At 45.9% G+C, this 13744-nt stretch overlaps 1 protein-coding gene across 1 annotated transcript in view; it reads left to right on the forward strand.

The window, feature by feature from the left end:
- The window catches only part of Snx29 (sorting nexin 29), a 417720-nt gene that overhangs the window by 361646 nt on the left and 42330 nt on the right, over positions 1–13744 (forward strand). Inside the window, exon 19 of the mRNA XM_087910838.1 lies at positions 9078–9218. Within this exon, the coding sequence (XP_087766964.1) occupies positions 9078–9218 (141 nt within the window). The remainder of the gene's footprint in view (positions 1–9077; positions 9219–13744) is intronic.

Consider the following 13744-nt stretch of genomic DNA (forward strand, 5'->3'; position numbering starts at 1 on the left):
CAAACAGTTCTACTAACTAGGGTCTGAGCATTTAAACATATAAGCCTGTGAGAGCCATTCTAATTCAAATCATCACAGAAAACGTCTGTCCCTGGCCTGGAACTTGAAAGTATGTACCTCTCCTGTGGCCAGCTCCTCTGAGCAGATTCTATATACACACCACCATACCCAGCCATTTTGTTTGTTTGTTTGTTTTTAAGCACACTGGGTCTTTTATTTCTGTATATGTGTCAAGGCATGGATTCATGGGAATGGGCCTAGCCACTAGCCTTGAAACTCAAGATTGCCCTGCCTCAGCACCTGTCTGGTCTGGTCTTTGTTCTAAATCAAACATCCCTGAGCTGATTACCTGCATCCATATTCCTGGCCCAGCTGAAGATGTCACCCTCTCCTCCAGCTCTTTTTCCATTTGAATTCATTAGGGTTCTTTGTACCTTTCTGGGCGGACTGCTCAAGTTTCAGAAGGGAAGGGATCAAGCCTGCCTTTGTTCTTCCAGTATCCCCAGAGCCTACCCTGAGAGGTATAGAAGGTCATCAGACTGCCCTCTAGGGAGAGGCCTGGTGTGAGCTGAGTCTGGAAGGCAAGGCACATGACTCCAACCCAGTGTTTTCTTTCAGAGGAGAGCGGGCAAGCCAGCCGGAAGACCACTGGCCAGAAGCCACCCTGAGAAGCGTGTCAGGGAACACTGAGTATCTAGGAACAGCAGAGCTCTGCTGGAGTACAGTGCCTAGAGCTGGATCCTGACCTCTCCCCCTGGGATGAGGACCCATTCCACTTCACAAGCCTTCTTCTGCATTCTTTGGGCTCAGGCCTGTGGGGTGGCACTGGCAGCTCTCAGTAAACAACATTTCTTTCCTCGCCCAGCTCCTTTACATACCCCAGTGAACTGAGAAGTCGTTTTTTTTTTTTTTTTTCAGTTAAGTCGTTCATCTTCTCACCTTTGACTGTGATAATATCACTTCATCAGTGTGGTCCTGTGGTAATTCAGGCATTTTGTTCTAGCACCGAGGACATTTACAGTTAATAACACATGAAGCTGTTTCATTAAAAGGAAAGTTGAGCAAGGGTACATTAACACGGACTGCGAGCCAAAACACAAATCATTGCACTCATTGGCTGCTAAGGAAGCAAAGTGAAATAGGAACCTCAAGCCGTTTTGAAGATCGTCTAATGCATCTGACTAGTTTGCGTGTGACAATCCTCATATTGGTGTTGGACTGTCCCTGCTTCCCTCTGGTATGGAAACAATGTGGCTCTGGGCCCTTCCTCCATCAAAGGCACTGAGCTTAGTCTCTGCTGCCTTCCTGTCACCTAATTGTGCTTACACACCTTACTTGTTCCGTGGCTGCATTTTAAGACAAAGAAAATCACTGAGCTTTGGAAAACTTCTTATGCAAAATGTCCGGTACATTTTGAAAGGCATTGTCTATGATATGTGAACAGAAATGAGAGTCAGTCTTGCATTTTCTAAGAGAAATGAGTCCTGTGTTTCTTTGGGCTTGCCACACTCTGAGCCTGGTAGTGCAGCTGTGTTATCCTATATACTTGGGGATGGGAGTACTGAGGCAGGAGGATTACAAATTTAAGGCCATCCTGAACTATAGAGTGAGTTCAAGGCCAGCCTGAGCAACTTAGTGAGATCTAAAAATAAGAAGTGAAAATGATGGCTGGGGTGTGGCACATTGGTTATTGCTGGCTTAGCATGTGTGAGACTCTAATTCAATCCCCAGGAAAGGAGGGAAGGGGAGAGGGCGGGAAGGAGGGCAGGAGGAAAGGAAGAAGGGAGAGGGGGAAGGAGGAAGGAGATGGAGGGTGGGAGGAGAGGAGGAAGGGAGGGAGGAAAAGAGGAAGGAAGAAAGGAAGGAAGAAGGGCAAATGAAAAACACCACGTGTAAGGAAACCTTTGCTTCTGGGATCAGGACTCAGTATGGTGCAGAAGCAGAGTGGAGAGGGAGATGCTTTGAGTGCTCAGCAAGCAGAGGCAGCCTGACGTTTTGCTTGCAAACCTACAGTTTATATTTGTGAGTCCTTGCTGCATGTGGGCCAGCGTCTCTCTACAGTCTGTTCCTTGTCAAGGTTTACAGCAGTCATTAAGTATCTCCTATGAGGTTCTTTCCTGAGATAGCTCTCTGAATGGGGACTCTGGGTGTGCTTGTGACAGGGCTGTATGAATGCCTTGCTGGCCTGCAGCCAGCACAGAGGGCGCTCAGCTCAGGCTGAGTCAAAGCCCAGTGTGCATCCAAGGTTTATTTTAGTGCTTGCTAACCCACCCAGGGGGTCAGGTTCTGACCTCTGCCATTGCTGTTGAGCTTTCTGCAAGCAGAGGGTACTTGGTACTGCCCCATCCTCAGCCACACTTTCTGTTTGTGTTCCCTTGTCTGCCTAGCATTTGACAATTAATTAGGCATGGTAATTACCTGCTTTAATTTCGTGATTGCACATCCTATAATTACCCCTAATTCTGTAATAGGGAAGCTCATGTACACAAAGGCAATGGATGATGGAGGTGACAGGGCTTGCCATATCTGCAGCTGCCATTGCTCCCTGTGCCTGCTAGACATGGCGTCTCAGGACCACCCCATGCTGCAAGTGAAGGAGCTGAGTCTGAGTGAGGTACTGTTCTTAGGGTTGCAGTGTGTGTGTCGGGGGAGCAGCTAGGTTAGGGGGCCCAGGCTTTCTCTGTATACAGCCCTGTGCCCTGACCCTCTGCCAACCTGCCAACCAGCCTGATGTCCCATGTGTTTGGGGCTAAAGAGGCTTGTATTGTGCTTGGCAGGCCTTTGACGTAGAACTTCACCTGCCAAAGCAAACTTGCAGATCTTTATTCTATTTCCCTGCCTCCCCTCTCCCCCAAACTGTGCATGTGACCAGTTGCACATTAGAACAACACTTGACAGATGTATTGACACAGGTATTGGACATTGTGCTAATGTCAGCCAGTTCTCCCATATCACTCTCATTTACCAAATGGAAGAGATGATCTCACTTACAAGAGGTGGCACTAGGGTTCAGGTCCAACTTCTGGCCTCCCCTTCATGGCTGGACCAGCTGCACCTCAGGTGTGCAAGGGCACTTACCACAGTACCTTGGGCACAGCCCCAGTCCTGCCCAGTCTGGATTTGGATTAGACAAATAGGCCCTTGAGTTAGGATGGGAACTCACTGTCCAGAGGACAGGAAGAAGGTATGACTTACTAACACACACATCATGCAGACCCTGTCATCCCGTGGATTTTTCCTGTATCTGCCATGTGTAACTGTTACTCGGTGGAGATTCAGGGCACTTTAGCACCGTCTTTTGTGCCCAAGTTAGAAACCTTTCTTCTCCCTTAGCTCATGAAAATATTGGCCATGTTTTTGTTCTTTTGTTTTGTTTTGGTAGTAGCATAATAGTTTTGTCTCACACGTTTGGGTCTGTGCTCCTGAGAGATAGGAACAGGAACACCCAATTGAAAATACCCTAAATGCCCATCCCTGTGAAGCAAAAATACTGGTAGCATGTTACTGCAGTGGAATGCTGTGCAGCCATGCCAAGGCACGAGTGAGAGGGCATGTAGCAGCATGGATGCATCTCACCAACATTATCCAAGAAGGAATCATACATGGTGATTTAGACAAACATGACTCCATTTGTATGAAGTTCAATAAAGAAGAAGTACAGGGGAGCGTGTACTCCATCACAGAAGAGTGCTGCTGACAAGTGAGAAGCATGAGGGAGCCATGGGAATTACCACGTGTTCATTGTACAGAATGACTGGCTTCACCCTGGCCTTTCATATGTATGCCACATATACTTGTATAGCATTTGCTTCTCTGTCATCCTCTCTCCCACTGTCCAGTGGCCCCACTATTCTAATAGAATAGTCCTTCTATTTTCATGTGTTACATGCTCATATGTGTTTACATGTGTGTGTGTGTATCTCTCTCTCTCTCTCTCTCTCTCTCTCTCTCTCTCTCTCGTGTGTGTGTGTGTTTGTATATATGTATGTATTATTTCTTAAAACTAGATGCCCATGTGAGAGAAAACATGCAGCATTTTTCTTTCTGAGTCTGGCTTATTTCATTTAAAATGATGGTCTCTAGTTCTATCCATATTCCCATAAAGGACTTAATTTTATTCCTTACAGTTAAATACAAGTGACTGTATAGGCCATGATTTCTTTATCCATTCAGCTGTTGATAGGCATCTAAGCTGATTTCTCAAATTTGCTGTAGTAAATGGTGTCCAGATAAACTGGAGTACTGTGTGTTGGTGGTGTGTCCTCAGCTGGGTCATACATAGCTCCCGCCCAGCTTGTGCTGATAGACTGGAGTACTGTATGTGTCGGTGGTGTACCCTCAGCTGGGTCATACATAGCTCCTGCCAAGTTTGTGAGGAGTGTCCCTATTGATTATAGACCCCAGAAGGATATAATATTACCCAAGTAAACAGAAAGTGCAGGGCAAGTCACTTCTAAACTTATAGCAATAACAGACATCTGGCTTCTCAAAGTTCCTCTGCAATGTTGGGGCATCTATCTTTGGCATACAAGCCTAGAAGATCTGGCAGACTTTCCCAAGAAGCAGGAATTTTGAAGGCCAGTTCTGCCTTACATAGGCAAAGCTCAACAGCCTTTTCCTTTGTGTTCTCCTTGTCCAGTTTGTACAACATATTGCCGTCAGCAAGGCAAGGGAAGTTTCTTTGCACAAATGGCTAGCTAGCTTTTCCCACAAAGAAAGCAAACTCCAAATGGAGGTTCTTTGATGCCTGTCATCCTTTTTTGAAGTAAGTTGGTGTTGCTAGGAGCAGACGTGTTTCACTGTCATGAAAAGCCTTGTTATTAAAACATTTTAAATGCCATATTCTATAGGTCTTTGAGGCATTTGAAGACTATATTTAAAATATGTCTCTGACCTTGAAAATATTGACTCCAAGTTTAATTGTTATAGATTACTATTAACCTGTATTTTTTATTATTCTAAATAGCTTTTAAAGACTAAACTTTACATTTTTAAATAAGCTGTATAGGTATAATATCTTAAACAAGAATTAGAAGCATATAACACAGTATACCCTTAAATTTGTATCAATATACAAAAATCCAAACCAGTGTAAAATATTTGGGAATAGTGGTTGTTCAAAAATAGACTCAACAGCTCACCCTTTTCCCCCATCATTTCTATGCCATATTTCCCCTTTTCCCTTCAGAAAGAGATCTTTGAATCTAATCTCCTTTGTTTAGCTTTCTCCCTGAACAAAACCAATAACAATTTGTAACCACCCCTCCAAGATGATGACAAATACCCATAACCCACCAAATGACCAAAAACCATTCACCCCACATCTTCAGAATGTGGATCTTGTTTCTCTAGACTGCTTCCTGTTGACTGTGGGTGACAGCATCTTTATGGAACCTGAGAATATTGAGATAATGATCAAATCCTGGAAAAACTATCCATAGCATTTGTTGTTCAGTCTCTGTGCAATGGGGAAGCACAAGGCTTATTTGTGGTCCTGACTAGAATAGTCTGTGAGACTGGGCCATCTCAGCCAGCAGCCTTGAAGCTGTTCTGAATGTCAAACTCTGGGGAAACTGCAATAGAGACTCTATGAGATACTAGATCACCTGGGCTACCCATTTTCCTTGGTATCTCATTCCCTTGCTCTGAAAACACATAAACTTCTAAAGGTAACATGCATATCTGCACTCTGCATTGTACACAAGTCAAACAAAGATGATTTTTTTTGTTTTATGTTTCAGTAGGTTAAGTATAAATCACCTGTCTTGTGATTTTTTTAATGTTTATTTCTTTATGTTTGTAGCCAGGATTTTCAGGGGATCTTCCTTGATCAAATCTGATCTCTATCAACTTTGGATGAATCCACAATCTTTCATTTCCCATGGAAACAAAAGAATAACCTCCTCTCCAATGTAACATATTTTTTTACTTCATTTTGAAGTAAAAACATTTTAAATATATATAGGGTGGCTTAATCTGGCTCTTCCCCAAAGTAACATTTTTTTGACTTCCATTTTGAAGTGAAAACATTTTAAAAATATATAGGGTGGTTTAATCTGACATGTTTTCATAATCCAATGTCTCTCAGCAGCTATTGTTGCTCATCAACAATCAAAAACTTTGAAGTCAATATAATATCATACTTGATCCATACTCTGTGTATTTTTCATTTTTATGTGGCCTATCCTTTTTATATTATTTTATTTTTTCTTTAAAGACTTTATCTTATTATTTTAAATTACTTTTTCTATGTCTGCCTATATCCATTTTCTTTTTTTTTAAGTTCACACATTTTTTTGTATACACACTATAGCCTGTTTAGAGTTTCTTTTTCATTTTCTGTTGAATCTGCTTTACTGTGCATCTATAACCATTTCTGTCTGCATGAGCAAAACCTAAAACTGCCATACAGTTTAGATCATGGTCTTATGTGGAAATATTTGCCCCCACTTTGGACATTATTTGTAGCAAGTCTTCCTCTGTCCAGCCAACCCACTCCCAAATCATGACATGGAGTTTTCTTATTAATTATGAAAGCTTGGCCAGTAGCTTAGACTTGTTCCTAGCGAGTTCTCAGAACTTAAACTAACCAGTTTATATTAATCTATATCCTGTCATCTGGCTCTTGGCTGTTACCTCTCCTCCTGCATGCACATCCTGCTTCTTCTGCATCTGCTTGTGACTCTGCCTTTCTTCTTCCCAGCATTCTCTGTGCCTGGAAATCCTGCTTAGCTATTGGCCATTCAGCTTTTTCTAAAACCAACCAGAGTGACATCTTCACAGTGTGCAAAACAATTGTTCCACAAAATCATTTTCCCTTCAGGCAGAAGATACTGAGCCCCAGTGCCAACCCCAGCAGCACCCTTTGATTTTATTTCCTTCTGCTGGATCAAGAGATATATGGTTTTATCCATTGTTTAAAAGGGAGCTTGATTGTGTGGCTTTTCATTCCCTTCAAGGAGTTAGTGTCTTCATGGTTCAAGATGAGGAAAGTGGGCCAGTCAGACTTAAATGGGAGGGGAGGAGCCCTTTAAAATGAATGAATGAATGAATGACCCTAACAGTTTTCAGTATATGCATGCTTAGTCCTGTGGTGTAGAAGCACATCATCTGCACCTCAAGTTTCCCAGGTTTGGATACTGAACAGGTTGTTGGGGGATCAGCTGTTATTAACATGGAGGATTTTTATTCTATCATATTAGATCCTTCGATCCAAGGGTGAAGTGCGAGAAGGTGAAATCAGGCTTTTCTGGCAAGGAGAACAGAACACCTGGAGGTCATGTTGAATGCCACACTGCTGGTCTGAGGTCTCAGAGGCCCCTGTGAGCCCCAGCCATTGCCACAGAGCATTGAGGCAGAAAACATGGGACACTGGGGAGAAGACAGTTCTGGGCTCACCTTCTTCATTTTCCCATTTCCCCCGGCAAGTGACTTTGCCTCTCTGAGTCCATGTCTTTATCTCAAGAGGATACATTCCCACCATCTGCTTTTCAACTTAGCCCAAGGACAAGAGGAAGATGTTATGTACCTGGTGTAACACCAGTCCATGACAGGTGCTCAGTGCTCAAGGTCTTATGTTTGGTTGGAGTTTGTCATTTATGTTCAACTTTGGACCTCCCACTCACTGAGTTCAGAGGCTCATTTCAGAGCTGAGAGCTCACTCTTCTTGTTCCCCTGGTTATCAGTGGCCTCTGGGTATAATAATAGTGGCCACCAGAAATGCACTCTGGATACCAGCAAAGGCAGGAGTGTGGATACAACAGGAACCCCAGAGCCTACTCTGCCCTGCGACTCTCAGCCATCAGCTTTATCTCATCCCCTGCTCCTGGAGACTGTTCTGGACTTGGCCTGGCAGCTTGCAGGCAGCAGTAGAGACAAAAAAATCATGTTTTGTTATTGCCTTTGCTCCTGAAGATGGATCAGTAAAAGCCTAAGAGGAAGCTTAGTCTTAGGGCTTAGGGCCTGGCTTCAGACTTAGAGAATGTACGGATGCACACTGGAGCTGCAGCTCATGTCTGAGGTCTGCACTAGAGACAGATTGAAGAGTCCTGGGCAGAAACACGGGGCCTGTAGAACTAGGTGTGGCTGCCTATAGGGGAGAGAAGGACAGTAGCCAAGCATCCTTGTAGCAGGGTAGTAAGCATGCTCTTGCTTCTGCTGAGTAAAAGGAGTTGGCTTTTAAACATATATTATGAAGAATGCAGTCAGACTGTGAGACTCACAGTAGAGATGTTTGTTGCCATTGCTCTGTAAATAGGGACCCTTGTTTTATGTGATGAAGTACAATAGTCATTGTGCAGAGACTTTGTCCTCTCTATGATTCTTAGGTTTTAAAACACTTCATCTTGGAGCAGTAGCACACACCTTTAATACTAGCACTCAGCAGACAGAGCAGTAGGATGTTTGTGAGGTTGAATCTGGCCTGTTCTACACAGTGAGTTCCAGGCCAACCAGGTATGCATGGGGAAACTTTTCTCAAAAAAATAAAATGAGCCTCCCATTTCTCAGATTTCCTTACCAGTGGCTGTGCTATGTCCTAGCAGCATCTTGAGTGTTCTTCAGACAGTGTCCCAAACATGGCTGAGATAAACTGTCGCTGCATGTGCTTAAGCCACTGGATGTGGCCTTGTGTTCTGCTGGGCCCCTCAGCAGTCTAAAAGATTTTGACCTCACTTCCCTTTGTCTTAAATGAGCTTCCCTACTGTGTGCTGACCTACTATGTGGTGGTCAGCATGACCCCAGGCCTGTGGAATTTGTGTCCCTGGGGCAGCTTGTAAGCCACATATGTGACCAGGGAGATGCATCCATGCCGTCTCTCAAGGGCAGCTCACGTGTGAACAGGGAACTGTATCCCTGCTGCCCCTCAGCCTGCTGGGGACATACTTTGCAATTGAGCTCTCCTGTCACATGCCTCACAGCCTTGTTCTGGTGTCCATTGGTGCTGTCAGTACCACCATTTTGTGCCAGGTACTTGGTGCCCGGTGGTGTGAGGCAAATGTGGCCCCTTTGTGGACAGAGTGATGCAGCACCCGCCTTTGTGAGGACTCAGCCTGTCTTCCTGTCTCCCTTGTTGGCAGATCTACATCCGGATAAAGGACGACGAGTGGAATGTGTACCGGAGGTACACTGAGTTCCGGGCACTGCACCACCAGCTGCAGAGCACATTCCCGCAAGTGAGGGCCTACAACTTCCCACCCAAAAAGGCCATCGGAAACAAGGTATGCATCCAGGGGCCATGTCACTACTGCACTTTGGTCTGTCCTCAAAGACGACTCACCACAGAAAACCTGCAGTGTTAGAAAAACCAGTGGAGAAAGTAACCGCCTAAGGGAAGGGTAGTCTTCCTGTGGCCGAGTCTCCCTTATTTCATCGTGATACCTAACTGTGAAGGGCCAGAGAGCCAGTGTGCTGGGCACAGTGGGCTGTGCCCTTCCAGTAGGAACACTCAGCATCACCTGTGCTGCTGAACACATCAGAGACAATGCAGACCCCGGCAGGTGCAGCTGTGTCCTTTAAAAACAGACCAGTAAGAGGGCCTAGGGGTAAATGAACAAGCCTGTGATGCTGAGTTTAGTTCCTGGAACTCATGTTAAGGGACAAGGTCTCCTGGCTTCCATATGTGTGTTCACACGTGAGCACATGTGCCTATGTACACACACACAAATAGACAATTTACAAAATTAAAACAGTTTTGAGGGATCTGGAGAGCTGGCCCAGTCATAACAGTGCTTGCCATACAAGCCTGAGGACCCAAGTTCAACTGCCCAGCAAGCACCTACTTAGAAATGTGACACATACATGTAATGTCACACATACCTGTAATCCCATGCTGTGGAGACAGCTCACTGACTACCCAGCCTAGCTTATTGGCTAGCTCCTGGTCAGTGAAAACCAAGGTAGACTCAAGGTTGTGCTCTGGTCTCTACATACACACAGATGTGCACACATGCACACACAGAGAGAATAATTTGGCATCTGGGTTGGTTATACTTCCTGACTGCTGTTCTGATCCAATATTTTCCCTGGTTCCAATCACTACTGTCATAATACTCATTTACATGTGTGATGGTGGACCAGACTTTCTTAGCAAGGTCTCTTGTGTTATGTCTACTTCTTTTATGAAGGCAGGAAACATGTCATTAATCACCATGCAAAGGACTAGGTGAGACTGAAGAAGGCAGTCTCAGTGTGCTCAGTTAACTGTCCCAGCAGTTGGTCTCATCCCTAACCTCCTGTTAGTGAGTGGAGACATTTCTACTACCGTGTCTGCACTGCAGGCTGCTGAGGGTGCTGAAAACCACTGTGCTCCCAGCACATCACAAGGTCTCTTATCTTTACCTGGTGTCACTCACCTGTAGTGACATCTGGGCACTAAGGGCTCACTAACTCCGTGGATGATTCCAGGGCATAGCCATCTGGAACCATTCAGAATCAAGTGGGAAGGAGGCACTTGTACAGCTACAGAATACTAAACATCCAGGTAGATGTGGTCAGTGCAGGACCCTTGAGCACCTGAAGGGATGGCATTGACAAGGACCCTCTGTAAGGCTGGTTCTCAGCATGGGCGGCCAACCAGGACACTGTATTCTGGCCCTTCATCTCTTCCATCATCGTGTCTTCTTTAATTTAGACCCCTCCTTTTCTTGTGAGGCCAGTGGACCATCCAGACCTGCAGTGGTCTCCCAACTCAAGGTCCCTAATTTAATTACATCTGCCAAAGCCATTTGCATGTAAAGTTCTAGGAACTAGCTAAACCTACCACACTCTTGTATCACTAAAAGTGTTCTCTGAGGCTGAATCCACTCCTCCACCTCCTGCTTCTCCCTCCCCTATTTCATAAGCCTCCATGAAGAAAGTCCACCAAGAGCACCAGTCCCATGAAACAAGTTCACCAACTGAGGCTCAGGACTGAGGAATAGAGTTTCTGGAGTTCAGTCCTTGTGTTAGTTTCTATCACTGTAAAGAGACACCATGACCATGGCATCTCTTATAAAGGAAAACATCTAATTGAGACTGAGATTCAGAGATTTAGTCAATTCTTGATATGGTGGGGAGCATGGCAGTGTGCAGGCAGTCGTGGTGCTGGAGAAGGAGCTGAGAGTTCTTGATTCACAGGCGGCAGAAGGAGACTGTAAGCCACACTGAGTGTAGCTTGAGCATATGAGACCTCAAAGCCCACCTCCACAGTGACACACTTCCTGTAACAAGGCCACACCTCCTAGTTGTGTCACTCTCTATGGGCCATGCATTCAAACACGTGAGTCTATGGGAGCCATCCCTATTCATACCACCACAATCATTTAGGAAGCACAGTGGCAATCCTGGATCTGTCCTGTGTACAACAGAGACTAGGAGTAGGTTTCGTCTTTGCAGTCGCCTTCATACAGGAGAAGCCCCCATCTGTAGGGCATCACTCGTGATCTCTGCATGCAGGAGAAGCCTCACACCTTCCAGTATAGTGGACCTTTCCCTTCCACCCCCGTGTCTATAGAACAGACTTTCTCTTTCTTATTTGTATATAAGTGAACACGGCCCAGTGACCAGCTAGGTGGTGACCAGATGTCAAGACACAAGGACCTGACTGCCAGCTCATCCCTGACATCCACCGTGTCATTGTTGATGGCTGGTTTCACAGTGATCTTGACCTCGCATGAGGTTGAGGCATACATACATTCCCTTTAGTCCACTTTGACTGAAGAACTTGGACTATTTGGGCAATTCCTTAAATTTCCAAGAGAGGGACTAGGTCAGGCTGTAGACTGCCAGGGCCTTCACTGAATCCAGTTAAAGGCCAAACTTATGCATACTCATGTGGGCCCAGTACCTTAGAATATGCTTTGGTGTCCTGATGGCAAGATTTCTAGAAGGCATGAATATAAATTGTCCAGAAAAGTCACCATGTTGGGATCTTTTGTTTGATGGGTGTTTTTCAAAGGTAACTCACTCTTGAGTTTGGACCATGAAGAAGAATCCATACATGACATATTTGGGGTGACTGAGTCATGGACACACAATCACTGTGAGCCTTGGCTGTTAACTGACTCACTCCTGAGTTGACTGGTGTGAGCAGCCTTCAGGGACTAGGCTACACAGTCTGTTTTATGGCCACATGAATGTCTGTGTACCTTCCCACACAGCTGTCCCTGGTGACTGTGAGGCAGTGGGTCTCAGCAGGAATTTCTCAAACTGAATTCTAACAGTAGAAAACTTGCTAGTCAGCTTGAGGCAGCTCTCCTTCCCGCCCCAGCTGGGTGAGTTTTTTGGGACGTGCAAGAGGCCAGGCAAACTACTGACTACAGGATGCCTCTGCAGAGTCTCGGCTTGGGTGCTGATTCTCTCTCTTCCAGTTCAGTGAGCAGATGGGAACCAAGAACTGCAGGCCCTTCTGAGTGCTCACTTGGCTCTGAGGCAAGGTACATTCCTTTCAACTTTCCATCAGATGCTCATTAAAGACACATGGGAAGACAGTGGTGCTGCACCAGATGTGCCCTTCTGCTGCTCACCCTGTGCAGCTCCCGGTCCCTCCCAAGAGGGACATGTGCAAACAGAGCTCTGGTGGCCTCTCAAAGGACATGAGGCTATTGTAGCATATGTCCCAGATTCTGGGATGTTGTGCTAGGTACAGGGACATTAAGTGACGTAGTGGTCTCTGTCATCTAGGTGTTGGCAGACTTACAGGAAGAATGTCACTCAATAGTCCCTTCACACAGGGCACTGTGTTTGGGATAATGAGGAAGGGAGAGGAGTTGGCTACAGGAGGCCAGTACTGGAGGAGCCAACAGGACCTTCTGGTGACAGGTTTGTTAGAGGAACCAATGGAAGCCATTGAGGGGCTCATCCACCCTTCAGACTGTTGTAGCCTACACAGCAAAGGACCATGGGAGGACCAAAAGTTAGAGGCCAGCCGAGACTATGCAGTACAACCTTGTCTCTGGGAAACAAAGTACAACAAAAGAGAAAGATTCATAATCTTCCAAAGTAGTGGAGAACCTTTAAGAAATAGTCATAACTTCAGTGCAGTAGTATTTCTGCTGTGGGCTTCAGGCCAGACTTCCTCACCCTGCCCATCCAGGCCTCTGGAGGCCTCTGCACCCCTTGACATGTGTTCCACCCCATATTTAGTGTCTCTTCTTTGCCCGTTCTTATGTGGCCACGCCTTCCAAGCAAATCAAGGAGACAGTTTCCACTTTGCCTGGGGAAATGTGGTATCCCCTCTCAGCAGGACCCTCTCATGCCATGTCATCTACTCACAGGTCGTGGGCATTGGCCATGGTTAAGTTTTCCTGAGGGGTTCTCCTGCCTGCTCCATACCTCTTCTCTGGCCTGTGGTAGAGATGTTACTGTTATCTCTCTTTATAGATGGGGAAGCAGAGGCACAGGGAGGTGAAGTGATTTGACCGAGGCTATCTGCCTTTCCAGCGTCAGGGCTGATGTCTGGCCCCGCAGACAGTCTGTGGAGTCCTAGTCTTCAGCATCTGTGTGTAGAGGCACAGCATGTTATTTAAGCCTGGGGGGTGGGTAAGCAGGGAGAGTGAGTGGGTCCTGCCCAGCTGGGGACCTTTGTGTTGGCTCTGTGTGAAATCAGGTGGAGCTGGGATCACTTCTTGCTCCCACTGAACCTTCCCATGCTCCTGGTACCTCATTCCCACGCGGGGACCATCTGTGGAGCTGATGTACCCTCCTCCACAGTCCATCCTTGGGCCTGTGCAAGCCTTCCTGGAGATCAGAAGCACATGCGAGACAA

This window comes from Myodes glareolus, chromosome 9 (assembly GCF_982192425.1).
Source record: "Myodes glareolus chromosome 9, mMyoGla1.1, whole genome shotgun sequence".
Classification (NCBI taxonomy): domain Eukaryota; kingdom Metazoa; phylum Chordata; class Mammalia; order Rodentia; family Cricetidae; genus Myodes; species Myodes glareolus.